The sequence below is a fragment of the Lodderomyces elongisporus genome, chromosome 6, assembly GCF_030384665.1.
Source record: "Lodderomyces elongisporus chromosome 6, complete sequence".
NCBI lineage: Eukaryota > Fungi > Ascomycota > Pichiomycetes > Serinales > Debaryomycetaceae > Lodderomyces > Lodderomyces elongisporus.
The window spans coordinates 322,088-350,043 of NC_083678.1; the positions used below are offsets into that span (position 1 = coordinate 322,088).

The following is a 27,956-nucleotide window of genomic DNA, read 5'->3' on the forward strand; positions in this document are numbered from 1 at the left end:
AAAGGAAGAAAAGGAAGAAAAGGAACAACAAGATGAAGAATAAATTAACAAAATTAAAAAAAAAAGAGAAATTGTAAAGAACTGATGGTTTGTCCTTCTTTCCCAGAGGTCTTTCATGAAAAGCTTGATTTTACGACACATCCACGAAAAAAAGAGAAAAAAAGTAAAAGATATGCACCCACTAATACATTGAGACACAAAGTCAACACAAAAAAAAAACATTCAGTTCAATTAATTTAACTCAATTGGGAACATCTAAAAACACAACCAAAACATTACGCAATCAATATTGTTCAATTCTTTCCCCCTTCACATCATTTCACAAAACTAATCACAAACAAAGACAAAAAAAAATAAAGAACCGAAAAAAAAAAATTCATTCGACTGTAGAGTACTTGAAATTTGATAGTTGTTGTTGTAGTAGTAGTTCTTCTTCTTCTTCTTCTTTACCTTCTGTTTCTATGTCTATCTGTTCCTCATTCTCTGTTTCTTTCTCATTTTCATTTTCTGTTTTTCTCTTAACTATTCTGACTATTGACTGCTAATTCCATGATTAAACGAGTGGCCAAGTGTAAAAATGGGTATGCACTAAAACTACCCACTTCATCCAGCAACTCCAGTGCCTGTCCATTACTACTGCTACTCTTGTTTCCTGTCTCGTTTTTCTTATCCTCTTTACCTTCAGGCAACTCCCATCCGTCAAACTTGAAATCCACCAAATAGTTATTTGGCTCCAATTGGAACAACTGGATCTGCATCTTCATCACACTAGGTGCTGAAGAACCAGCGCCATTCTTGACATCATACTTCCAACGGACCTTGATGGTCCATAGTTCTTCTTCTGCCGGTTTGGCCCACTCGGCACCGAGATTTTGCAAGGCGCGGTATATCTCACCCATCACATCCAATGGGTACGATCTTGATCTAATACCGAAATGCCATCTTGTTTTGGATTTCTTGGCCGGCGGTTGAGCCATTGCTTGCGAGATTGCTGGGTTATCTGGTTGGGACTCACTCATGTACGCACGATGGATAGATGGAAGACTTGATGGTAAAATGGCAATTGTTGATGTGGGTAGATTAGAAAGGTCAGGAACAGTAGCCAAGGTTTGGTAAGTAAGTGATTGTTGGACACCTGGTGCAGAACTTGTTGAAGAATTGAAACCTGTAGTTGGTCCACCAGCGAGCCCTGAACTTGGTGGTGGTGATGAACAAAGAAAACTATCAACATTTTCTGATTTGCTCTTTTTCAAGTCATTAACCATAGTATGGTTTTCTTTCATCAACAAATAAGCATCAAGGATTTCATTGCTCTGTTCCTGTGGGTGTCTATGTTCATTACTCTTGTTAATGACACTAATAACCTCGTCTCTATCGTACCCCATAGTAATTGTCAAAGCACTAATCACATCTTCATCAATATCAATTTTATTGTATCTGCTCTTGCTCAAATCGGGAGGCAACAAGTAGTCAGGCATATTTTGCTTGAACCACTCATCTTCCATAATCTCATGGATCGTGATTCTGTTCAACGGATTAACAACAAGCATTCTGGTCAACAAATGTTTTGCACCTGGACTAAGATAGTTTGGTAATGTATAAACACCATTACTAATCTTTTTAAATAATGCTGGGATAAATTCATCATCAAATGGCAATCTTCCACAAAGCATGACATATAAAATCACACCTGAAGACCACACATCTACCTCAGGACCAGCATACAACTTTCCAGATATGACTTCTGGAGCAGCATAGTTTGGCGATCCACAACTTGTCTTGAGAAAGTTACCATCAGTCATGATATTACTTAATCCAAAATCAGCAATCTTGACATTCAACTGGTCGTCAAGCAAGAGATTCTCAGGTTTTAAATCTCGATGCACAATCTTGTGACGATGACAATATTCTACTGCGGCAATGATTTGCTGAAAGAACCTTCTGGCTTCGTCTTCGGGCATCTTACCTCTTTGCACAATATAATCAAACAACTCTTTCCCAGCAAATTCGATAACCATGATTATATCATCTTTCGACTTGATGACGTCGTAAAGTTTGATGATGTGTGGATGTCTCAATAAACGCAAGTAGCTAATTTCACGCTCTACACGACCTTGCATGTCTGATTTAGCCAAAGTCTTACGATTAATGATCTTAAGAGCGACTCGTTGACCGGTGGTGAGATGTTGAGCTAATTTCACTTTACCAAACGAACCTTCACCTAAGGTTTTTAGAACCTGATATTTTCCAATTCTGTTAGCGGGGTTAGCATTTGGGTCAAGTGGCGGAGGTGGTGGTTTTTGTTGTTGTTGTTGCTGTTGCTGTTGTTGGTGGTGGTGATGGTGGTGATGGTGGTGGTGGTGGTTATGATTCTCGTGTCCTTGTGAAGATTGTTGTGCCTGTTGTTTCTCTTCTTGTGGTGGCAGACGATCCACATCTATATCGTTTGATTCCGACATCTAGCAAATTGTTTAGTTATCCAATGTTAATCAAGATGACTCAATTTTCCATCCAGAGGAAAAGTCGTGATAACGTTGTTGGGCTTGGTAGTGAGATTGACGTATGACATTGAACAATGCGGTGTCATAAAAACGTGTCCATTTCTGATGTTTGGTAAAGTGCGACATTACACCACTTTGTTCTGCATGTAGACCTGCAAATACTAGAAACAGTTAAACCGAAGTACGTATATCTATCTATAAATCTGTATCTACATATATATATATATATATTTGTGGGTCCTACATAATATATCGATTGCTTCTATACTTGCTATATTCTCTATCTCTTTCATCTCTTTCATCTCTTTCATCTCTTTCATTTCTTTCATACCTCGATCGGTATCCGTTATACTTTCCGTAACTATTCCTGTTATCGTCCAGTCTTTGAAAACTTTCTCTGTCTCCAGGTACATTAGTTCTGCTACTACGATTATAGTTGGTCCTTCGCCTCTCTCCGCCTACGCCTCTACTTCCTTTGTCTACTATCCGTTCTCTTTCGCGTTCCTTATCTGTAGCAATATCATTTCTTCTTTTGTATCCCTTCTTCTCCTTCTCATGAACATCTTCCTTTTCAACGTTTTTCAACTCCAATTTTTTCTTTTGCACTTTCAATTCATCAGGTGTATTACCCTTCAGCAATTCATACATTAATTTCCATAATTTTTGACAAAACTGTAGTGATTCCCGCTTCCCCAAAAACTCGCAAAGTTGTTCATTCAAGTTCGACATATCTACTACTTGATCCTGGTCTACCATTTCGTCATCTGAACCTATGAGCTCGTAAATGTATTCAACAACGATTTCATCGTTGATTCCACCAAGATATGACTGGGTGGTTGTAACTATCCATGGTTTTAGTTGCTGTAAGCGGAACTTGGATCTAAATATTGGGGTCAGAAAGCATTTCATTGCATTCTTTGAAACGGATGTATTGGTGGAAGAGACGTTCATCATTTGATTGGTATCTGTACCTGTGTCTGTTGTAGAGAAGACGGTGATCGCTGTTATAGCTGTTGATTACATGATGTGAGAAGAATAATGTGCTATTTGAGATGTGTGCGTAAGTGTGTGCGTAAGTGTGTTTGTAAGTGTGTTTGTAAGTGTGTTTGTAAGTGTATGTGTAAGTGTATGTGTAAGTGTGTGCATAAATGAGTGTGTATGTGTGTTTGTGAGTTGAATGAGATGAGACGTATAAGGGGGCTATTGAAAGTTTTAAGGGGCTGGGTGGGAGGTGGAGAAACTCTAATACGCGAGAAATAAAGCGGGTCAATTGTAGTTTGTAAGCTTGTGTGTCTACGAGTCTGTATTGTGGATGTGTATTTAAAAGAAGTTTACGATTACCACTTCCTTTCAACAAAGTAAAAAAGGGATTCTTCTCCATTCCTTCTTTTTTCTCCAATCCTTCCTTTTTCTTCGTAAACTTTCTTTTACCGGCCCGTACTCAACCACTTACCATTATAAGTTCCCATTTTTACCTGGAAGTGATTCAATAACTGTGTTTCAAAATATGAACAAAAATGTGATGATTCCAAACTGTTAATAATTCTTATTGACTTCTTGCGATTGCAATTGTCAGTAAAACAATAGAGAATTAAAATAAAAAAAAATTAAAAACAATATACTTTATAGAATAAATTTGGCTTGCCTTGTGTCTTTCTTTCTTTCTTTTTTTGTTTTTTTCTGTTCTTCATATTTATAATTCATTTGCAACAAAATTGTATTTTTTTATGTATACCTGTGTGGGGTAGAAGTATGCGTACGCGTAGAAACAGGAGCATGGGTATGAGTATGAAAACACTCTTTACATTTGTGTCGCTTGCACATTGGATACTCCAATAGTATCATTGTCAGCTTCAGATTCATATTCAGATTCATATTCAGTAACAGCATTATTTATCATCTAAAACGTATTTAGTAGACTCATACATACGCAATCTTATTCTGCACTTTGATCACTACCACCCTAAGATCTATACTATTTGCAATATCTCTAGAGAAGAAGCAACATATAGTCTAGTTGAAGTACACAATACCATATATACATATATATATATATATATATATATATACCCACACCCTTTCGTTTCAAATAATAAATTACCACAAGTGTCTAACTTGTTTTACCTCCCTATTGTCTCCTTCTTCATACCCTCACGCTATAATATCAAATTTGGTTGCACTTGACGCATTCCCTTACCTCTGTCTCACTATCAGCTGCAAAGTTTACTATCTATAGAGTTGCTGTTTTTGCAGCAAAAGTCTTATTATTTGACTTCGATGGACACTATGGACTTCGTACAACAGGATCAATTTATTCGAGATTGCATATTCAACAACTTATTACTTGATGATGATTTTTTCAATGATGTTGATGATGATGACGGTTTTATAAGTGGTTTTGTGCATGTTCATCAGGATATTGAAGAGGCCAGTTTTCCCGAAATGAGCTCTTTCTACATTTCTTCATCAACTGACCACACAACACCCTTGTCGCCAATTGCAACCACATTGGAACACCACTCGGAAATACCAATGTCAACACCAGTCCATAACTTACCAACAAAAGAGTACAGTGAGAAATTTTGCACACCAAGAACTCTACTTGCTATCCAATCAATCGGATCCAATAATACAGTAAATATTGAAAACTTACCACCATTAACTTTCAAACCAAACATATGGTCATATCAAAAAGATACCCAAGATCAAGTCATACACTTTATAAACTTTAAACAGCAATCTGACAATTGCGGTAATCAACAAAAAATAGAACTTGCTTCCCAGCTGAAAACAGAATCATTTCACCAACTTCCTTATTCAGATTTGACACAACATCTGACACATTCAAAACAGACCAATAAATTTACTGAAAAAAACAACAGCTATGCCAATAATATCATAAACAATGGCCAAACACGTCGCTTCAGTGAGGCCTCCTCAACTGACTCAATGCTATTTTCACCAACAATCATGGATTTGCCTACACCAACTTCATTTCCAGTAACACCAGTAACCACTGCACATCATATTACTACCACACCAGCTAACAATTACTTTGCCCCGCACTATTATCAAAAACACAACAATACCGATAACAGCAACAACAAGAGCAACGGTGGCATCAGACCCACGCACATTCAGCAATTACATCGTGATTCTTTGCTTCCTCCTCCTCCTCCTCCTCCTCCTCCTCCTCCTCTTCATTCTTCTTCTTCTTGTCCTTCTTCCATTGCTTCTTCCTGTTTGACATTTAGAAACTTTCTGGGAACTGTTTTCACTGTTCCATATAACTCGCTATTTTTTGTTATTAAATCATACAGCATTCTCGATGTCAATGCTTCATTTCAACATCTGATATGGACCTCGACTGAATTGGGCAATAAAAGACTTGACAAGGCATTTTACGATCTTCACTCGACTTCGTCCACCCACCCCTTGTGCGGAAAAGTCTTTCTCTTTTTCCTGGTCAATTCATCGGGTAAATTCTGTGGAGTTGCTGAAATGAAGAATAGAGTTGATTTCAATGATACTAGGGATATATGGATTGAACAAAGCAGATGGAAAGGCATATTCCCCATAGAATGGTTATTGGTTAAAGATGTACCAAATAAGTATTTTCAGCATTTGAAAGTACCAGCTAATGAGTTTAAGCCGGTGACAAATTCAAGAGACACACAAGAGATTCCATTTGAAGTGGGAATCTCTATGTTGAAAATTATCAGCTCATTCAGGTGCCCATGATCAAGGGTGGGGTACTTTATACATTCATTTATTGTCGTTGTTGTTGTACTAATCTTTTTCCATTTCCATTTCCATTTCCAAATCCATTTCCTTCTCCTCTTTTCTTTCTGTCTCTTGGTCCTCACAGAAATTTGCTTTATTATTTATAATAAATATTTTCCAAATTGTTTTTTCTGGTTAGTTATTCAAATTTCTGTAATACGGAGATTGTCATGAGCGTGATCATAAAAATAACAATAATAACACCGTTATTGTTCTTGTAGTTGTTCCTGCGGTTGATATATATACACGACATTGATAATTTGAGCGCGCGCAATGCATCAAATATTAACAATTCACAGACTTTTCGAAGCAATCATGCCATTGTCATCCTCGTTCACACTCTATCACTAACTTTCACACGCTTTGTCATACTCTCTGTCACACACACTCCGTCATCCATACTGATACAAACACCATTTTACACCTCTCGTCATATCAACACAATTCAAAAAACGATGAGTATTCAACTTCGCACACTTACGCCACGTATAAGTCTAAGATCCATCTCAACCAAATTTAAACTCCACCAAATTCAACCACCATCAAACTCAGCTTCAGCTCCTTCTGCAACGCCCTCCCCTCCAAACATTCAGTATGGTCCACTTTCCGCCGCACAGAAAGCTTACCTCGACCGTGTCATTCGCGTGGACCAGGCGGGAGAGCTCGGTGCAGACTATATTTATATGGGCCAGCACTTTGTCTTGTCGCGCACATCGCCACATTTAAAACCCATCATCAAACACATGTGGGAACAGGAAGTTCACCATCATAGTACATTCAACAATCTACAAACACAGCGCCGTGTGCGTCCTTCAATACTAACGCCGTTGTGGAAGGTCGGTGCTGTGGCAATGGGTGTAGGAACTGCATTGATCAGTAAAGAGGCGGCAATGGCATGCACTGTTGCTGTTGAGACGGTGATTGGTAGCCACTATAACCAGCAATTGCGCGTATTGATGAATTCATACAATGTTGATCTTTACCACAAGGAAACCGGAGAGAAATTGACACAGGATGAGGTATTAAAGTTGGACAAGGATGAAAGAGTTAGCGAAGAATTAAAGAAGATGAAGGAAATAATTAGCCAATTCCGTGATGATGAATTGGAACATTTGGATACGGCGATTGAACATGATGCCGAGAAAGCCGTGCCTTATATATTATTGACCGAGGGGATCAAGTTGATCTGTAGAGGTGCCATATGGACTGCCGAAAGAGTATAGTAAACTGGCCATTCCTTTTTCCTTTTTCTTCCTATGTAAGTTTGTAAATATATACACATATGTATATAGAGAATATCTTTTTGGGATGATTTAGTAATTGAGTATGTGAGTACTTGAGTAATTGAGTAATTGAGTAAAGGGTTCAAATAATAGTAACGAACTTCTTTCTCAAGTCACGTGCACTATACATTATTGTTTTCTGTTTGGTCTTTTTGTTTATTTTTTTTTGTTTTTTTTTTTAATTATAAAAAGAAATACATACATATACGTACACACACAAAAAAAGAAAAGATAAACAAATCGAGACACTTCCGCTTACCACATACCTCCCCCCCCCTCTCCACACACAAATATCCTCAACTTTAATATCTACAATCACAACAAATTCGTGTAACTAATACCACGAAATCAATTGCAATAGTCAGGCCAAGTACTAATAACATCCCGGATGAGCAGAGTAAGTCTACCAAATAGAGTAGGAACGCCTTCGCATCGTCAAAGTTTCATCCCTTCCACTACTTTCAATAACAATGTCGCTACCTCTGCATCTACCTCTGCCGCTGCCTCATCACGTCAATTACGACGGAAAACATTCCCATTACTAGACACACGAGAGATCACAGCTTGCCTACAAGAATATGAATTTGACGTGACATTAGAACAAATAAATCGGCCAACAAGCTCATTCATAACTGGATTGTGCAAGACATTTGTTGAAATTTTTATGGCTATTGATGATTTGGACTCTGTTGCCAAACAAATTATATCTCGAAATCTAAAACAACAACAACAACAACAACAAGATGAAGAAGAAGGTGGAGCAGAGCAGCAGCAACGACAAAATTATAAGAACCAAAGTGAAATCAACGGTAATGGTGTTGCATATGAGCTCAATGGAAACGGAATTAGCGAGCCCGAAGTTGAACTAACCCCGCTGTCTCGATTCATTATTCTTTTCAAGTTCTCCAAGAGATTCTTTCACAATATTAACGTGTCCGATTTTACCATCTCGGACCTTTCTAAGCCTGATCCTTTCCGAATAAGAAGATTGTTGAGTGCAGTGGTGAACTATATAAGATTTAGAGAGACAAACTCGCAAATCTTTGATTCGATGGCGGCTGAAGCCGAACAGAAAACACAAGCTGTGAAACAACAACAAGCTGATATACAAATCCTTCATGACCAAATCAAAGATCTTGATTTGAAAATCAAGTTTGAAAATGATGGCAAGAGCAACGTTCCACGAACTGATATCCAACATGCCCACAACTACAACAAAAAACTAGAAACAAAACTCAGACATCTCAAGGCTGAGCAAGAGAAATTAACGAGACAACATGATGAATACAAGACTGAAAAAAGTAGTATGGCTAATAAGTTACATGATTTATCATTTCTATGTGATGAAGTTCAAGGAGAGATTGAAAATTTGAAAGCTTACCAAAATACCGATATTGAAGTGCTTCAGAAAATTACCAATGATTTAAAGGAAGAAGCAGAGACAAGAAATGCAGAGTGTAAGAGATTTGAACAACAGTATCAGAACTTGGGCAAGACGATCGACTCTATTCAAGTGAATAAGGTCAAAATGAGAGAAATATTGAAACTTAGTGAGGAATTGAAACGAACTTTGCAACAGCAGGAGTCGGAGCTGGTCCAACTTTCCAAGAAGAGGGACCAATTGCTACAACTTCAAGCCGAGTCCGAGGACCTTGCTAATCAGATCTTGATATGTCAAAAGCAATTGGAAAAGACTTCAAAGAAATACACAGATTTAACAACACAGCAAGAAAAGAAACAGGTTGCGCTACAAGCAAAACTAGATGAGGCAAAAGAAAAACTCAAAGAGATGTTTGCTTCACAATCCGAACAACGTGACTCCCACCAGATGAAGATTGATGAAATTAGCCAGATTTCAAAGGAGACTGATTTAATGAATGAAGCATTTGAGAAAGAAATGAAAGCAAGTGAAGTGAAATTGAATCAATTAAACTCGGCATTGAAATATTACATGAATGAGTTAAATGAAAAATTAACTATTTGAAATACCAAATAAATAGCTTTTTAATGCAAGTATAGGTTCTTAGAGTTCGGGAGAAAAAAAAAACAAACCCAGAAAAGAAAAGAAAAGAAAAGAAAAGGGAAAGGGAAAGGGAAAGGGAAAGAAAGAAAAAGAAAGGCAGTACTTTTTTATTCATTTCGCATACATCTATGTAATCAGCTCTTTCTTATCTCGTTGATATAACTGGTGGTGTGGTTATTCTACTAGTACCAGCTTGTGCTTTTCATTTCATTTTTTAAGCATTTGCGCTGTCCTTGTTTGTCTCCATCCGTACCTCTTCTTCACTGTTCTCGACATCGCTTTTGGATTCGGCACTCATGCTTGGACTTGCACTGGCATCAACACTACGATTCGACTCTACTCTTTTTTTCATTTCCTTGCTCTCTACATTCCCTTCTCCATCTCCCTCCCTATTTCCTTTGTCTTCCCCTTTGTCCTCTTCTTCCTCTTTATCATCCTCTTCATCACCACTCTCTTTTGTCTTGATGTCTTTGTTCTTGGGTATCTTCTTATTCGTTGTGCAAAAAGACGCAAAGAAACATACAACTGCCAACGCCAAGCCAAAATAAAATACATTTTTCAATGCCTTAACAAACTGGTCCAATACTTGATCTTGAATCTCGCTAGATAGATTTTTCACTGATCTCGGGTTCGATATCAACGTCTCCGATGGGATTTGCTTAAACTGTTCATACCCGGGTGTATCTTGGCTCAATGTATTTTGCAAATCCTTGATGTATGTAGCACCTGTGGTTTGGAAAAGTAATTGCGCTATAGTCACAGATATAGTTGATGCTAAGCTCTTCATGAAATTAACAAATACAGTGACCATGATCAATGCTCCAGGTATGTCCTTTGGGGCCACCAATTGCGCGCTAAGCAACGAGCTTTGAAACTGCAACCCAATTGATATTCCGCTCACAATCATTATTCCGATTCTTAATCCTAAACTTGAGTTTCTTCCAAGGAGTAAAAATAGTCCTGTACCAATGGGACTCAACACTCCTGATAAGATCATTGTCAATTTGACATTCTTCATAACATTGAGAAATAATGAATTGCAACACGATGTTACAGTAACTGTTATTAACAATGGTAGGAGGTCAATACCGGATTGCAAACTACTTGCATCAAAAATCACTTGAAAGTAAATGGCCAAATAGGTTAAATTAGCAATGAAAAAGGCAAAATTGAACATGGCACTAATCACCGCTGCCATAATCGCAGGAGACTTTACAAATTCCTTCATAATGATTGGATTGCTACTGAATCCAAAATTCCACACAAGGAATAATATGCACAAAACACCACCAATAACGAAAAGACAAATTATGGCAGCTGAGTTCCATGCAAAATCTACTCCGCCAAATGTCATCGCCAATAGCACCAATACTATTCCAGATGTAACAAGAAAGGTTCCCATGTAATCTATTTTCTTTAGCTTTTCTCGAATGTTTCCTTGGGCTCTTGGTGGGTGGAAACCAAGCATCAACACAATCAAACTAAAGCCACCAATGGGTAAGTTGATATAGAAACACCATCTCCAACTAACTTTTTCCAACGCGCCACCAATAATGGGTCCCAACACCGAACTAGTCGACCAAACAACAGCTACACATGCAAAAGCCAATGATCTTCTCGAGATTGGAACACTTTCAGTCAAGATCACCATCACCATACTTTGAACAGCTCCACCACCAATACCCTGAATCACACGTCCACCAATGAGCAAGCTCATTGAGTTGCTCAATGCGGAAATGAGTGATCCAATCTCGAAAATAATGATCCCTACAATCAAGGTAACTTTACGTCCAAAGGCAATGGAGATCTTACCATATGATGGAACAAGACATGCCATGGGCAACATAAACCCCGATGTCAACCATCCTACTTTTTCAAATGAGTTGAATTGGTCACCCACAGTGGTCAATATGGTGGAAACAATAGTCTGATCAAGGGCAACTATAAAAAGGGATATTATGCAGGATATCAAGGTGAGGAATAATGGTAAGCCATGTAGGTATTGTTCGTGTGCTTTTGTGCCATCACCGGCATCGGCTTCATAATATTTTTCGTGGTGCAGCGTCTCATCGGGATGTTGATTGGGTGATTCATTAAATTCTTGATCAGATGCTCGTCGCAGCAGTGGGCTGATTGTAGATGAAGTTTGAGCAGAGTTGTTTCTAGTGCGACTTGTATAGTTATTTTGGCTATCATTTGCATCTGAGTGATTGAGATCCATATCTTGGTTTCCATTGCAAGTAGCAGTACCTGGAGCAATACTGCCATTTTGTAAATCTTGTCTGCCAAAATCATCTTGACTAGATCTATTTTGCACAGCACGCTCGTTTATATTCACTTGAGTATTATTAGTGGCCATCTTGATCAGTCAGGATCTCGTTTATAGTAGAATGAATATTATGCAAATGCAATATGTTTTATGACTGTGAAAAGCTTTTGCTGTTTCTCTTTACTCTCAGTTTTGCTTTATTATGAAAATAGGATAAGACTATCTTGTTTCCTTCCCGGTTTATGGTCTTTTTCTTGTTTCTTCTTTATTCTTTCTTTTTTCTTATTATTATTATTATTATTATGATTATGATAATAATGATTTCAGTGTGGGATGAAAAATTACTTGTTCAAAACCGTAATGGGTAGATCATAATAGTAATTTGCAAAAGAATAGAAAAATGAAAAAAAAAACAAGTCTTTCAAGGGATATGGAATTTTGCGTTGAGTCAAAATAATTCAAATTATTTCGATATATCTATGAAAGAAGAAGAGGAAGAGGAAGAGGAAGAGGAAGAAATAGCGGGAGTATTTCAAATTGAAAAGCAAAATCGAAATCAGAATAGTTATGAAACTTATTCCCCGAAGTGCGCAAATTGTGGAGCACAAGATCATTATTTCTTTTAGTCTAAACCACCTCCCCCTCTATTTCCCTTTCTTTTCATTTATTTTATTTTGTTTTGTTTTGTTTTGTTTTCAACTTGCTGTTTGTTCAGCTTTGTTTTTGCTTCGCCGAAAAACCTTGCATAAGGAGATGAATTTTTGTTGAAGAGCAATCCAATATACTCTTCTCAATCCCTCCTCTTCTTCAAAGCTTTTCCTCCTTCTACATTCCACCCCCCCCTCCCCCTGCCATAGACACATACACACTCATCCCTCTCTCTCTCTTTCTCTCTCTCTTTCTCTCTCTCTTTCTCTATTCTTTTACACTTTTGTAACTACACAGCAATCAATACCAAACTTCTCACGCAAACAGTTCAAAACAGAAACAAATAGTAATGAAAAGGTAAAACAAGATCCAATTTCGTTCGTTTATCTTCACTTGAACCTTTTTCAACCCTTTTAGAGAAAAATTAAGGTACACACTAGACGACTATAAAGATGTAAAGAATTATAGTTTCAACTTTAATTATGTGACATGTTGGTAGATTCAAAAAAGGGACTAAACAGAGGGACCCTGAACAAACTGTAACATTAAGAAATGTACCAAAAAAGAAAATGAAAAAAGAACAAATGAAAAAAAAAATACAGCCGCATATACCAATGTATTCTATTAAATGGTCTTGGTAAAATTAATGTTGATAATGTCGATGCCCAATAACCCATTTTTGTTTTGTTTTGGGGTCTTTGTATCAAAACTACTCTTGTTACGGCATGTAGATTGCATATGATTAAGATTGTAAACAATGCTAATGAAAATATAACTGAAAAATAAAAAGATAGCAGGTAGTAACAACCATTCAACTTTTTTCCCAATGATAATGAGAGTAACAAGAAAAAAACAAATTCATCTTTGGTTTCTTTCATTAAGAAGAGTAGAAAATGTGAGGATTAGTTGTCAAATGCATCACATCAAGACTCTATTGAAGCACGCATTTATGCCCACAAGATAGACAGATGCACACACATAAACACACATAAACACACCTACACTTACATACACACATACACATAACAACTTTGGTTTCTTCTTTCTCTGCCACCTTGTGTCTTCAAATTGTTTACGATTTTAAAAATTGTTCAAAGTCTAATTCATCACCAGTGTCACTATCATTGGTATTCCGCGCCATATCAGCAAATACGTGGCCAGGTGAAACTGGCGGTGAGTTGTATTGCTGATCACGAGGCAGAGGCACCACACCATTACGTTTCGGTCTATCGGCCAATGGGAATGTATTACTCTCATCTGAAAGTATATTATCAAACAGATGACCATTGGTAGTGGATAACGGATCGATTTGTTCTCTTTGATCTGCACCGTGGTAATTGTTGTTGTTGTTGCTGTTGTTGTTGCTGCTGCTGCTGTTGTTCTTGCTATTCTTGCTATTATTCATTGTTATTCCATCATAAGTCTTCAAAGGTTTATTGATTTTTGGAAACGTGTTTTGTGGTGTGTTCTCAACCAGCATTGCTTCAGAGGTTTGGTCACGTTCTTGCAACTTTTTCCGAATATATTTATCTTGATACTTTTTAATGTTGGCCTCCGTCGGGAGCGAAAACAATGGGAATTTCCATTTACAAAGAACCCTTCTCCACGCTCTATACTTGCTAATGTCAACTAACCCTACGCCAGCATTGAGCGAGTTCCTCGCAATTCTGTCACTTGTAGCTGCCGTATTTGTAGAATGGGCGGCATTGCTATACCGCGGCTGCGATAAACTACTTTCAATAATATTATCGATTCTTTGTTTGTGCTCTCTTTGGAAACACTTCATTGCAGTATACTTCCATGGCCGCTCTCTGTAAAAAAAAACCATTGAATCAACAAACCCAAAAAAAGGCTGCATAAAAGCACCAAGAACATTCAACCAGTATACAGGCTTGTGCTCCTCTTCGTAATTAAATTGGGTTGTTTGTAAAATAAACGGGAATAACCAAATGAAACAATATGCAAATGGATAGATGAATATCGACTTCATTTGCTTTTGAATTATCCGCTGTCGCTTTTGAAAATGCTCGATACTAGCTTGCTGAATACCAGCATCTTCAAAAGTGGTTGATGATTTCTTGGGGGGAAATGGAAAGTCAGGGTGGTATGCAAACAAGTCCTCTTCTAGTTCACTCAAGTCATCCACTTCGTTTGATTCCAGCTCGTCAGAATTGCCTTCATAATTTGCTGTGTCAATCCCACGAGAGCTCGTAGCTTCTCTACTGAGGCAATTATTATGGCTTCGTCGCAGCTGTGTGGCACTGAGACCATTGGATCCCTCTGAAAGTACGAGTTTGGGGAATAGTCGACTTTTTACTGACAAGAAAAAGTATCTAAAAGATGCAAAAAAAGTCGGCATCTGGTCCTTGAATTTTAATGGACCTTCTCTACTTGTGGTTGTGAACAAGCTATTCAATATCTTAAACTCTTTAATCACATGGAAATAAATCATGCCATAGATCAAAAAGATTGCAACAACAATGCACCATCGCGGTACCCAGCTCAATACCAACCTATACCAAACTGGCCTTTCCGGTAAGTAGCACCAGCAAACCAATGAATCATACCCAGTCCCATTAATGAATGCCAAACTGGCAAATACCAAAGGAACTACAATGGAAAGCGAATACACCAACCATCGTATTTTGTATAAACCACCTTCAACCCTGTTCAAATGCGGCAGTTTCATATTAAGCGAAGGTTTAAAAATAAGTAGATAAGTGTGCAATGCAAATGATAATATTGCAATATCAGCACCTTCAATTGCCGTAGCGGTGAAAAAGCCCACAACTTGACAAAATTTTCGATTGTAGTACGAGGAAGTATGGGTCATGACTCTCGTAGGGTATATGAGTAGAATACATGCTTTTAGCAAATCAAAAAGTAGCAAAAATGAAATCAATTGGTGTCGGAAAACTAGTCGCTTTGGATCTATCGCTGAAAGAAAATACAATGCTACCAAAACCGCAAATATGGACGCGCACGAGGCTGATGTTGCAACCACTCTTTGCACAAATGCTTCATGGTCGGTGAACTTTGCAATCTGATTAGTTCGTTCGGCTCTTTTAAATATGTTTGGAAGGCTCTCCACAAACATTTTTGAAATTCCTTGTGCCATAAATGACTTGGTCATCGAACCAGATGATGGGTTAGCTGCCGCGTTTGTTGTAGCAATTATCATAGGACTACTTGCTGGTTGTGTTGCCGGATCTGAGGTTAGCAACGATGCAGTGGCTGATTCAAAAATACTACTGGCAAGATATGTGAATGCATTTATACTCTCACGTGTATAGCATTTTTTACAAAACTTGAATGCACAATTTTCCAGGCTTGCCGGATCACCCAGTACGATACTTTGAATCATACTTGAATAGCTGAATCTTTCTTTAAAAGTCAACTATGGTAGAAAGCTCGAAGTGCATGAAAATAACAAAGTCGAAATATAATTGGATTTGGTGTTAATTCTGTGAAACGCTAACGTAGAAACAAGCGTGCTAATATCAAGTTTAAAACCTTTTTTAACAAAACCAGGTTGGTTGAGGCTCTTGTATTTTTCTTTGTATAATTCTTTGAATTTGTGAAAAATCTAAGTGAATAGAAAAAAAAAATAAAAAAAAGGGGAAAAAATGGAAGAAGGAAACTTGGAAGAATTGAAAAATATGGGGGGTAGGAAAAGGGGATATTAGCAGTAAATTGGAAAAGTTGAAGAAATGTATAGCAAACTATTCGATAGTAATAGATGAAGCAAATAAAAGATTGATAGTAGCTTGCACAGTACGAGCTTGAGTGAAAATGGGATGGTGGTTGAGAAGAAAAATTTCAACTATAGTGGGTAATCACAAAACTGTTCAACAGAAACAAATGCCAGTGTCTATGGAAGTGGAATTAAATGCAAGGTGTAGTATGGGTAAGTAGAATTTGTATATAAAAGATACAAAGGAAAAGGATTTTTGGAAAAGGTTTGGTGAGAACAATCTCTGTTTTTGTAATTCTTTTTGTGCTTCATCTAGACTTTTTTTTTTTTTTTTTTGTTTGGTTCTTCCTCTTCCTGTTCACACCTGCTTACCCGCCCAACATCTCTTTGTGACACTTTCCCAGCCATCTCTGCGATAGTATTTACGAATAATGGTATAAACACTTGTATATTCCATTACATGCTACAGTAAACACTAATTGCAAAGAAGCCTTCTTTTCGTTTCTTCTTAATTGAGTTTCTTGAACAATATCAAGTAAATGTATTGATGGCAGTCTTTCTATGCTTTTGTCTATATAAAATTTGTTTTTTTTTTCTCTTCTCCTTTGAACTGATCTATTACGGTGACTTTATTTATTATTCAATCACGAAATGCTTTTATCAATATCCAGCATTCATGCTCAACTTTTGCCAATCTAGTTTGAAATTCTGTTGAAGAAAGTTGCTTAAACAGTTCAAAATATTGAGGTTCGATATTTCCTAATGTAAACTACTTCAGACAGCGCTTTTTACAGCAATACAGTAAATTTTGTATTAGTATATATATCTAACATAACAGTGACCTTTCCTCATTAGTCTACAGTTGAACAATTTACAATGTGTATTACTCGACGAGGGAGGACTAAAAATAAAACAAACTACAATAACAAGAACGGTAGCAGCAACAACAACAGCAACAACAACAGCAACAACAACAACAACATATAGTGTGTGAATAAGTGAAATCATTCAAGATCACAAGGACTACTAATCGAACGAGAACTTGCTCTTGTTTATACAACTATCAACAGCAATCAAATTGGTATATCTGTTGGTATTCCTTCGAGTGTTGTAGTTACTATCACTGAGCTTGTTGTTTCCCTATAGTAAAAGATTTTCAGGCAATCGCTATCCTCAAATTTAGTTATTGCAGTAAAAAGGCAGTTTACCGCTACTGTGCAGCTGATGTTAATGGTTGTTGTTGTTGATGTGTTGTTGTTGTTGATGTGTTGTTGTTGTTGATGTGTTGTTGTTGTTGATGTGTTGTTGTTGTTGATGTGTTGTTGTTGTTATATGGCACTAGCCCTCAATGCAAGTTATTATTGTCGAAATAAACGTAGAAACTAAATCTCTTATCTATCGTTCTGTTGTTTTTTTTCATCATTAAGTTGTTCTGAACAAGTCAATTTTAAGTTTGTTGAAACAAAAATGGACCTTTTATCAATGATAGCTTGATTGTATTGTCTATTATTAATGCAGCCGCTAGTACGTTTAGCAATAGTTGAAACGATCAGAATCAAAACTTCTTGCGTTATATAGTTTCATATCGCACTTTATCGACAAACCCAGCAATATGGATGGTTTGGACAGTACAGAAATTATTGAGGCTGTTGATGACATATTGTTATCATCAATTGATAGTCAAAATGATAAAAATCGGAAACATTTTCAGCACCAGCAAAACCAACTAAACTTCTTTAAAAAAAAGAAGACTTTATTATATTTTTTTAGAAAGAAAACAAAAAGGATTCTTCTAAGTTGAAGATATTTTGGTATCAAAGTCTTAAAGTAGCTTTGGATGTAAAATAAATATTACAAAAAAAGTTAAAAAGAAGGCCAAAAGCAACTAAAATTGAATAATTGTAGGAAAAATCGGAAAATTTAACATTTAAAAAGATGTTGATTTACCCATATAAATAAATGTTTTGCCAAAAAAAAAAGCCGGGAAGTTAATCCGATTTTCTAAGCTCACCTTATGTCGAACTTGAATCAATTAGGCATTCTAATAAATTGTTCACTATATTTGCTATAGCAACTGCTCAATACGTTCTTGTTATAGCTCGGCACTTTTCACAATGTGGAAAATATTTGCTTTCTGTAAGCGAGTAAATACAATCAGTGTTCTTCAAGTTTAAGGAATTACTCTTGTTTGCCCACTTTATATGGTAAATACAATGCTCTTTGCGATTTCATAGAGACCATCAGTAGGTGTTAAATGTCAATATTAGCGGATTATATTAGTAGTATAGTTTATCATGAGCAACAGTTCAAAATGGTTTGAGTATTTTCTTTTGCAAGACACCTAGTTTTTTTGTCGGTCTGATTTTTAAAGATAAGCTGAGTTTGGAGAATTTGCAACTTGATCTAGAATCTCATGAGAAATGTATACTGTTTAAAAAAAAAAAAAAAAGTATGGGGTGATTCAAACACCTCTCATACTTCAAGTATAAAAAAAAAAAATTGTGTTTGACTGTTACTAAAATTAAATTTGATTGAAGTTGAGAAAACAATGCTCAATAACTGGATTCTACCTCTTCATCGCCTTCATAATTGGAGCCTCCTCCTCTCAATTTTTTTTCTTTTGTTTCTTTTCCTCCACTTCTTTATCCATCTTCGATTTACTTATTGCTTTCGGAATCAAAGTTAAGTTGCAATACTTAAAGCTCGATAAGAACGCGTCTATTCAACTTGCAAAGCATATCCTTATTTTCGATGCTCAAATTTCTCAATTTGGATTTTGAAATGAAATGCATGCACACTCTTTGTGAACTTTAACTTGCTGGGACAAGATAGATAAGTTTATTACCGAAAGAAAAGGAAATCTAAAGCCAACTTTTTAAAAAAACTACAAGAGGTTCTTTTCCACTTTAATACTGTTTTTTTTCTTACTTGAATATTATATAGAACATACGATAATCTAGTTGCATAACTTAATACCAGAAAGAACAAATAAATTTGCAAAAATTCCAATTAAATATATTATCCAATAAGAATTGACTAAAATATACTTCTTTATACGATTGTTTGATACTCTAATTTGGAGAATAATTCTTTGGTGATACCAATATCTACTGATGCCATTTATCTCAAGTTCATAAAAACAAAACGATTACCGTTATCCCAAGTAATGTCCTCAGGAAAAATGATTGCAAAATATTTTGTCCTAAATTTTTTGGCGAGTCTTCATCTGAATCAAAAGTGTTCAGATTAAATTTATTTTCGTTCAAAATTGAAGAATGACTCTCTTTAATTAAGCTGTCATCAGATATTAAGCTGGTAATTGTCATATGCGATCCCGCGTCATTGATAATTTCTGATAATTTATTATTTTTCGTAACCATACCAATCGGTGATATAATATGGTCGGGTGAATCAGTGTGGTATTCATCAGAGAGTCCGCCCGAATTGTTGTTTGTAATACTCACAACTTTTTTTAAGTCATCTTTAACCAGATTCATCTCGAGAGCTTCAATGGTAAGCATACTTTGCAAACTTAGGCGTGTTTGGCTTCTAAACATTGATTCATCGCTTGCATCTAGGCTGACACTTTTACATTTCGTATTGCATGTTTGAGATTTTGTAATTTTCATCTGGATTAACGTCGAGCATTCCGTACAGCTAGTTCCCCAGCAATTACTAACTAACACAACCAGCGACTGTTGTTGTGTATGCTGAAGCGCCGGAGTAGTTTTTGCACTTTCAATATTGGCCGCGGTTGAGATCCCTTCCATAGAGATTAAAGTGTCACAAATTTTGGCCCCACAGTTTGTAATCGTGACAAATACTACATCTGTTGTTGTCGAAGAAAACATCTTGGTTGTGAATGAACCTCTTGTTTCGCTTTTTGCCGAAAAATTTTCGGTCCTCGACACTTGAACTGAAACAGAAGTTTCCACCGAATAAGTACCTGACGTGGAGATGGGTATAGCCATACTTTTTCTCGAAGTATCTGATTCTATTATCGTCAAGACCTGCAAAGTATCAAGTGTTCTTGTAACTAAATCAGACTGCAAGCTCGTTACTGGCTCCAGACTCGTGAACATTTCAGTCTCTTCCAAAAAATCCAGCGTCAAAAAGTTTGTTGATAAATTCATACCATATGTGCTTTCATTCTGATCACTCTCCTCGGTGTAGATATCAAACTCACTTGATTCATAAGTTTCGTTTAAAGAAAGCCCCGTTTCCACAATGGTGTTCAGACCTATACTATCGGTTTCAGCATCAGATATAATATTTACTGCAGCAACTTCAACGGGAAAACATCCATCCAATGGGTTCACGGAGACGAAAAAATTCACTTCTGCAGCGCAGTAAAAGAATTGAACAGAGTCTCGCTTAACTATCCTTTGAACTTCAGTCGGCATTTCAAATGTCAAAACTTGACCGTCTATATCCCATCCTCGCGAAGCAACGTTAATTCCACCGATTAATAATATTCCATTCTCATCAATTCTCACGTATTGATCTCCTATTTGAAGGTATCCATCCATGATAGTAAAAAGGACCACGGCGTCATTTTGGAGAATGATATGCGAACCATTTGATGCGAAATTATACAAGAATTCGTCTACGAGTGTTAACAATGCAAACGGTTGGTCCGGTATCACCACGGATGTGGATGAAATTGGCCAATCGGGGAAGGAAAGGGAAGGCGCCTCATCCACGGTGCTAGTAGTGCTTGTTACCACTAAATTGCTAGTCTCCTCAACTTTTGTTTCAAAAGATGTTGACTCTTCATCATAAGTGCTGCTGTTCTCGATGGTTTGTGAAAAAAATTCATTGCTTTCACCATTAAATGTATTTGTAGAAAACGAGTAATCCCCTTCATCCCCAGACCCACTTGAAGTCGGTAAAGGAATTTCACTCATACTATAACTGTAATAAGATGAATCATAAGGTTGTGAATAACCGGATTCATTAACCTGTTCTGTGCTGGTACTCTCCAGTATGTTTTCTATTGGAAACAAAGTTGAACCAGACGATTGTTTGTCCAAAGAGCTACTAACAACAAAAACGGAACTCGAAGCTTCAAAAGTGTAAGCTGTAATCCAGTGACCGTCAGCATAAATCAAAAGACCCGAGCGCGTGAATGGTTCATTACCTTCCAAAAATGTTTCCCAAGTAACAGTATACTCTGTGATAAACGGTGGAATCACAGACACTGTCACATACGCATCAAGTTCCTCGTCCTTCAGCAACACCCCCGATTCTGTAATCACCGGCCCATTCTCTACCTTGCTCGTCCATGACGTAGTATACTCAAGCGGTGGGTATGTCGTGACAACCGCCCATTCTCCACTCTCGTACGCAACAATACCTGATCGTGTAACAGGCTCATCATTCTCGTCCACCGTGGTCCAACTGAGTACCTGGTCCCCCACCTCAGGTGGAATCACTGACACTGTCACATACGCATCAAGCTCCTCGTCCTTCAGCAACACCCCCGATTCTGTAATCACCGGCCCATTCTCTACCTTGCTCGTCCATGACGTAGTATACTCAAGTGGTGGGTATGTCGTGACAACCGCCCATTCTCCACTCTCGTACGCAACAATACCTGATCGTGTAACAGGCTCATCATTCTCGTCCACCGTGGTCCAACTGAGTACCCGGTTCCCCACCTCAGGTGGAATCACTGACACTGTCACATACGCATCAAGTTCCTCGTCCTTCAGCAACACCCCCGATTCTGTAATCACCGGCCCATTCTCTACCTTGCTCGTCCATGACGTAGTATACTCAAGTGGTGGGTATGTCGTGACAACCGCCCATTCTCCACTCTCGTACGCAACAATACCTGATCGTGTAACAGGCTCATCATTCTCGTCCACCGTGGTCCAACTGAGTACCCGGTTCCCCACCTCAGGTGGAATCACTGACACTGTCACATACGCATCAAGTTCCTCGTCCTTCAGCAACACCCCCGATTCTGTAATCACCGGCCCATTCTCTACCTTGCTCGTCCACGACGTAGTATACTCAAGCGGTGGGTATGTCGTGACAACCGCCCATTCTCCACTCTCGTACGCAACAATACCTGATCGTGTAACAGGCTCATCATTCTCGTCCACCGTGGTCCAACTGAGTACCCGGTTCCCCACCTCAGGTGGAATCACTGACACTGTCACATACGCATCAAGCTCCTCGTCCTTCAGCAACACCCCCGATTCTGTAATCACCGGCCCATTCTCTACCTTGCTCGTCCATGACGTAGTATACTCAAGCGGTGGGTATGTCGTGACAGCCGACCATATTCCCTCAACGTACGAAATAACACCCAGTTGAGTAGTCAGTAAATCTGCATCATTGAGGGTGGTCCATGTAATTGTATGTTGATTAACAACGGGCAAAAACGTGCTAATAGTTGTAGTTTCTTCATCAGAAATCAAAACGATACCAGATTGCGTAATTTCATTTCCCCATTCTAATGTTGACATCCAGCTTGTAGTATATTGCAGTATCATGGGTTCCGGCTGGCAACCATAATTGGTAGAGATCAACAGAACATCTAAACAATCTGGGCGATTAACTGCCAACTTATAAGTTGAGAGGGTGTTGATTACCAGTTCATCTTCTTCCTCCACTGCACATGCAAACAATCCCTCTGAATGAATGAAAGCGACTATTCCATCGATAATACAATAAGTTGTCCATTGATTCGAAAACTCATCTGCATCAAATACCGACGACAGCAAAACTGTCATATCCAGTTGATTTGGAAGATTGACAAAAACTGCGCCATTAAGACTGGTCAAAGTGAGACCTCTAACCGCGTCGTACTCAAAATCTTCGCCAGAATTAGTAGAACCAAGTCCTATTAATTCATTTAGGTTTCCCATCATCACGAAATAATTTATGCCATCAATAACAGCTTGAATGGAGAAGCCATTGACGAGCGGTGTAATTAAACAACAGAACAAAATAGCTATTGCCTTCAATTTTATATTTGGTCGCATCTAAAGTTGTTGTTGTTGTTGTTTTTGTTGTGTGGTTATTCCTCTGTTTCTAATTGGTGCCAAAGTTCCCACACTTTTTATAAACCACGTTTCTGAATTGAAATGAAGTTGAGGATATTTGCTTCGAGTACCTATTGAGCAACAAGGTATTGATGTTGACAGAACTTCTAGTATACCACGTTGAGCCAAGCTAATTCATATTTATCCATATATACACCTATAATAATAATAATAATAATAATAATCGTTGTATCTAGTATCTTGAAATTTCCCAGAAAAAAGTTTCCTTTCGTTGAAAAATATGTTTACTCTTTTGCTTTATCAGGACCAATAAATTATCCCTTAAGTCTTAACATTCATCATTTTTTATGAAGGAAATGTCCTTGTCTTTACCATTGGTAATTCATAAGCCTGTAAATAGCTATTTGCGGTAAGGATTGATAAAAAAAAACTCAAATGTAACATTGTTCAAAAAGCAATTATTTTAAATCCTAAAAAGAATAACAACGTTATCATAGTTGGTCTTTCTCTACCCCTCCAACCCACCTTTACCCACTTCGCAAATGCATGCAATCAGCACTATAAATAATACCGAAGAACGCGAAATACCTTGGTCGCTCCTCAAAGTTTAAAATAATATTCTATGAATTGCACTCATTGAAACCCAAAAGATGTATTTGTTTTGTCAAAATATAGAAACTCGTATCTTGAAATTTTTGATAACTCTTTGTGTGTACTTGACTTAAGTAAAAGATTTAAGCAGCTATATTTTTGTTATTGTTGTTATTGGTTTACTTTAGATTCACTTTCTCTGGGTGTATGATGTACAGTTTGAGTATCGATATTTTTTTTTATTTGTTCGTAAAGTCAAGAAATGAAATGTATAATCAAAGAGAAATAAAGTAAGATTTATAATATACACGTTAAAAGCAAAAACCCAAGGAATATCCTTTCTTCTTTCGTATAACATGCAATGAAGAATCCTGTATTTTGGTTTCTCGCAATTTTTAATTTTTTTTGGCTGGTGAAAATGGTAGGTTACGATTTTCATCTTGTCCTAGCTTTTTTCTTCACCAAAAACATCAACGTTGTTTTCTACAAAAGGTTTTCCGTGATTGTGAAAGTTCATGTTAAAACGCTTTTATTTTTTTTATTTTTTTACAAGCTAAACAAACCCATCTCTTTGAAATTTTTTTTTCATTTTGCCCTTGTTTCTTTATTGATTCGTATAGAATGCACAAGAATAATTTTGCTGCTACAAATTGAAATCCCAAGATCACTGTGGTGGAGAGTCCTACATTTTAACGCATATTAGTACTTTTCATATATAATATTAATATTCAGTCCTATACAATTAACATCAAATGTTATTTTATTTGAGTTAAATTCATTAAAATTTAACTTTATATTTTTTTTTCTTTTTTAATTGATTTATTTCATTTCGTTAGGCTCCTTTTCAAAAAAAATTTCTGGCTAACGTCTTCATTTTTGCTCAGCGATAGCCTGTCTCATTCAACTACAAAAGAAATGAGACAAGCATGAGGATGGAAGTAAGCATAGATGTATTCAAGATTGCTTTACCGGCTCCATTTTGAAGTTCTGATGGAATGTCAACAGTCTTATCGTCATTGACATCAGGTTTCTGCAACTCTTGGACTGGGCCTGCAATAGTTGCAGGTCCGTTATCTGGCTTTCCTTCAAAGTCTGGTTGTCCAAAGGGTTTTTCCTCTTCAACCACCAAGTATGTAGTTACAGTAGTCGTAAGATAAGTAGTGGATTCCATAACAGTAGTTTCATCGCATACAAAACCATCGCAATCAGTAACTGTTACAGTAACATCGGTGACAACTGGAAGAACTTGAGTTTGAATAGTTGATGAGACAGGGCAATATGTTGTAATAATAGTTCTTCTAATTGTGAGATGTTCAGAGCAAACTTCTTCCTCGCAGGAAGTAATTGTGACTGTGACTTCGGTAGGGTATGTCGTGAGGATATTGTTAATGGTTGATGAGTTGACAACCTCTGACTCTGTGGTAACAACCCTCTCGGTACAAACGTTATCATCTCCGCAGTCTGTAATAGTTATAACGGTATCAACAGTAGTTGTGGCCAAGATCACAGAGTAATCGCTAATCTCCTCACTTGTAAGGCTGGCATCAGTATTTGGTGAAACGCCTTCAGTTTGTTCAGCACCCTCGGATGCACTTGCATCATTATCACTCACATTTGGTTCAGTAGATTCAGATGGATCAACAGGAGATGGTGCTCCAGTTTCTTCTTCGTCTCCAGGTTGTTCTGATTGTGAAGGAACATCTTCCTCCGTGTTAGCAGCAGCAACTTCGATTGGGTAGCAGCCACCGTCAAGGTAAACAACATAACCAATCTCGGCATCACAAAGTGAAAATTCTGCATCTGCACGTTTTGAAAAAGTGTAACGGCTTTGAAGGGTTTCAAAAGAAAGAACATTTTCCTCAAAGGACCATCCAGCTGTGGCACTTTCTCTGTTGCTAAGAACCAAAAGACCATCATCTGATACTCTCACGTAGCTCTCAGACACTCTCAAGTAACCGTCTTCAAGTTCGAAAATAATAGCATCTCCATTCAATACGGTTATATGTGTTCCGTTGGAACCAAATGGTATTATAATGTTATCCCATCTAGTGAGGAGTTCAAATGGCTTTTCGGGGTCGACAACATCAGTTGGAAGTGGAATTGGAAGTTCACTGCCTGTTGGAGTCTCGGTGAAACCGGTACTTGAGGTTACTTCTGCGGTACTTGATTCGTCGTCAACGTCATCAGTTGTTGAGGATGAAACATCGGAGATCAGAATAGGTGATACAGTTTCATCGGAAGTAGAAGAAGTGCTAACTGGATCAATTGTTTCCGGTTCTTCAGGTTCTTCAGGCTCTTCTGTTTCTTCAGGTTCTTCAGGTTCTTCTGTTTCTTCAGGTTCTTCAGGCTCTTCTGTTTCTTCAGGTTCTTCGGGCTCTTCTGTTTCTTCAGGTTCTTCTGTTTCTTCAGGTTCTTCAGATTCTTCAGTAGAGTATGTAGTAATGGGACTAATTGTTTCAGAGTCCTCAGAAGAGGAGATTGGTGGTTCAACATCGTCGCTTTCCTCAGGTGGAACAACTGGGTCAGTCTCATCTCCTGGTGGAACAACTGGGTCAGTCTCGTCTCCTGGTGGAACAACTGGGTCAGTCTCGTCTTCTGGTGGAACAACTGGGTCAGTCTCGTCTCCTGGTGGAACAACTGGGTCAGTCTCGTCTTCTGGTGGAACAACTGGGTCAGTCTCGTCTTCTGGTGGAACAACTGGGTCAGTCTCGTCTTCTGGTGGGATTGGGAAGATGGTTTGCTTAAAGCTTATCATAGTACAGTCGCCAGTATCCGATGTTGTAATAAAGACCAGTGACTCATCGCTACACATATAAAGCGCTGATGAATAAAATACAATTCTCTCTTCATTAATTGTCCATGAACCCAAAACTTGCGATGAATCGGAAGTTGTACCAATTATATTGTCCGGAGAAAGAACTGTTAATATAACGTTATTATCATCCGCGAGTACCAACTGATTATCAATAAACTCAAAGAGAGTCCCGTCCATCAAATTGACAGTGTCGTCAAAAGAAACTATACCAGCTTCATCAACATTAACGGTTTTGGGGGTATCTTCATTGGTTTGAAGATACATTACATCTCCAACCACCAAATTCGTCAACACTGCCAAGACGCTTGCTGCAGAAAGAAATCTCATAATTGTCGTATTCAAATAATCTCCAGCCAGAAAAAAAAAAAAGTAGAATGTATCAAATGGTTATAGTTATTGAAGTGAATGCTGTCACAAAAAACCACTCTTCAATGTTTATATATAGCGAAGGAATAATCTATGAAGATAAGTGAGTGTAAAGCTTTGTTTATCAAGAAAAAGAAGAAAAGAAAAGAAGGGGAAAGGAAAAAGATGTTCAAGGTAACACAGACCAGGGGAAATAACGAGGTAGTTATATACTTGAACTTTGAGGTATCTCACGATAAGGCGTTGCTGTTAATGCATGCTTCATCTTTTTTTTAAAATTTCCATCTCTTGCATCCTGATATTTGTTTATCTTTCAAAGTATCTTCATTATTGCTTGGAAATTGTTGTGATTGTAATTTTAGTTGCTCCTGTAGCTCCTATTGTTGTTGTTGTTATTATTATTACTATCAATATCATTATTATTACTCAAGATTACTTTTTTTTTTCTTAAACCTCTTCATAATTGGTAACATAATTATATCGCAAGTCAAAATATAATCAGCAAAGTTAACCAAATTTGGCGTTAGTCAAGCTCTGAACATTTGGTTATGGTTCAAGCAATGTTTCTGGGTGGGAATTGACGATATAATATTTTTTTATTTTCCAGCACAAAAACACGGAATATATTTTGGACCACGATATCTTAGGACTAGTAGATCCTTTCGTAAAAGTCAAATAAAAGAAAACCGAACAAAAAAAAAGAAGAAGAAGAAGATGATGATGATGATGATGATGATGGTGATGATGATTATGAAATTCCTGCTTTCATATCCTTGTGCCAAGACCATATATAGTGCGTGTGAGCATCCAACGACGTATAATTTTTGGGTTTGTTTGTAAATTTTTTCCCAACATCACAACCTCTTGGTCAACCAAAGTTTAACATCTTGTCGCGTACAGTTGTTTGTTCCAAAAAGTTGAAAATAAAATGAAAGATCAAAAACGAAAAACGATAAAGGAAAAGGAA

At 37.4% G+C, this 27,956-nt stretch overlaps 9 protein-coding genes across 9 annotated transcripts; 3 read left to right on the forward strand and 6 right to left on the reverse strand. All coding sequences in view use genetic code 12, as the record gives it.

Moving 5' to 3' along the window:
- Nucleotides 1–518: 518 nt before the first annotated feature.
- Nucleotides 519–2,459, reverse strand: SNF1 (Protein kinase; the record flags this gene model as incomplete). The annotated part of the gene is made up of 1 exon (XM_001524703.2): nt 519–2,459. The coding sequence occupies one exon, from the start codon at nt 2,457–2,459 to the stop codon at nt 519–521; it is 1,941 nt and encodes a 646-aa protein (XP_001524753.2).
- Nucleotides 2,460–2,741: 282 nt separating this feature from the next.
- Nucleotides 2,742–3,455, reverse strand: PVL30_004612 (uncharacterized protein; the record flags this gene model as incomplete). The annotated part of the gene is made up of 1 exon (XM_001524704.2): nt 2,742–3,455. The coding sequence occupies one exon, from the start codon at nt 3,453–3,455 to the stop codon at nt 2,742–2,744; it is 714 nt and encodes a 237-aa protein (XP_001524754.2).
- Nucleotides 3,456–4,778: 1,323 nt separating this feature from the next.
- On the forward strand, nt 4,779–6,242 carry PVL30_004613 (uncharacterized protein; the record flags this gene model as incomplete). Its single annotated transcript, XM_061119592.1, has 1 exon — nt 4,779–6,242. One exon carries the CDS (start codon nt 4,779–4,781, stop codon nt 6,240–6,242), a length of 1,464 nt encoding a protein of 487 aa, XP_060975575.1.
- A 497-nt stretch (nt 6,243–6,739) lies between these two features.
- On the forward strand, nt 6,740–7,507 carry CAT5 (Catabolite repression protein cat5; the record flags this gene model as incomplete). The annotated part of the gene is made up of 1 exon (XM_001524705.2): nt 6,740–7,507. The coding sequence occupies one exon, from the start codon at nt 6,740–6,742 to the stop codon at nt 7,505–7,507; it is 768 nt and encodes a 255-aa protein (XP_001524755.2).
- Nucleotides 7,508–7,955: 448 nt separating this feature from the next.
- NUF2 (kinetochore-associated Ndc80 complex subunit nuf2) lies at nt 7,956–9,551 on the forward strand (the record flags this gene model as incomplete). The annotated part of the gene is made up of 1 exon (XM_001524706.2): nt 7,956–9,551. One exon carries the CDS (start codon nt 7,956–7,958, stop codon nt 9,549–9,551), a length of 1,596 nt encoding a protein of 531 aa, XP_001524756.2.
- Nucleotides 9,552–9,804: 253 nt separating this feature from the next.
- Nucleotides 9,805–11,949, reverse strand: SGE1 (multidrug transporter; the record flags this gene model as incomplete). Its single annotated transcript, XM_001524707.2, has 1 exon — nt 9,805–11,949. One exon carries the CDS (start codon nt 11,947–11,949, stop codon nt 9,805–9,807), a length of 2,145 nt encoding a protein of 714 aa, XP_001524757.2.
- Nucleotides 11,950–13,579: 1,630 nt separating this feature from the next.
- GPR1 (G protein-coupled receptor gpr1) lies at nt 13,580–15,871 on the reverse strand (the record flags this gene model as incomplete). Its single annotated transcript, XM_001524708.2, has 1 exon — nt 13,580–15,871. The coding sequence occupies one exon, from the start codon at nt 15,869–15,871 to the stop codon at nt 13,580–13,582; it is 2,292 nt and encodes a 763-aa protein (XP_001524758.2).
- A 3,461-nt stretch (nt 15,872–19,332) lies between these two features.
- PVL30_004618 (uncharacterized protein) lies at nt 19,333–23,079 on the reverse strand (the record flags this gene model as incomplete). Its single annotated transcript, XM_001524709.2, has 1 exon — nt 19,333–23,079. The coding sequence occupies one exon, from the start codon at nt 23,077–23,079 to the stop codon at nt 19,333–19,335; it is 3,747 nt and encodes a 1,248-aa protein (XP_001524759.2).
- A 1,633-nt stretch (nt 23,080–24,712) lies between these two features.
- PVL30_004619 (uncharacterized protein) lies at nt 24,713–26,950 on the reverse strand (the record flags this gene model as incomplete). Its single annotated transcript, XM_001524711.2, has 1 exon — nt 24,713–26,950. The coding sequence occupies one exon, from the start codon at nt 26,948–26,950 to the stop codon at nt 24,713–24,715; it is 2,238 nt and encodes a 745-aa protein (XP_001524761.2).
- Nucleotides 26,951–27,956: the final 1,006 nt, after the last annotated feature.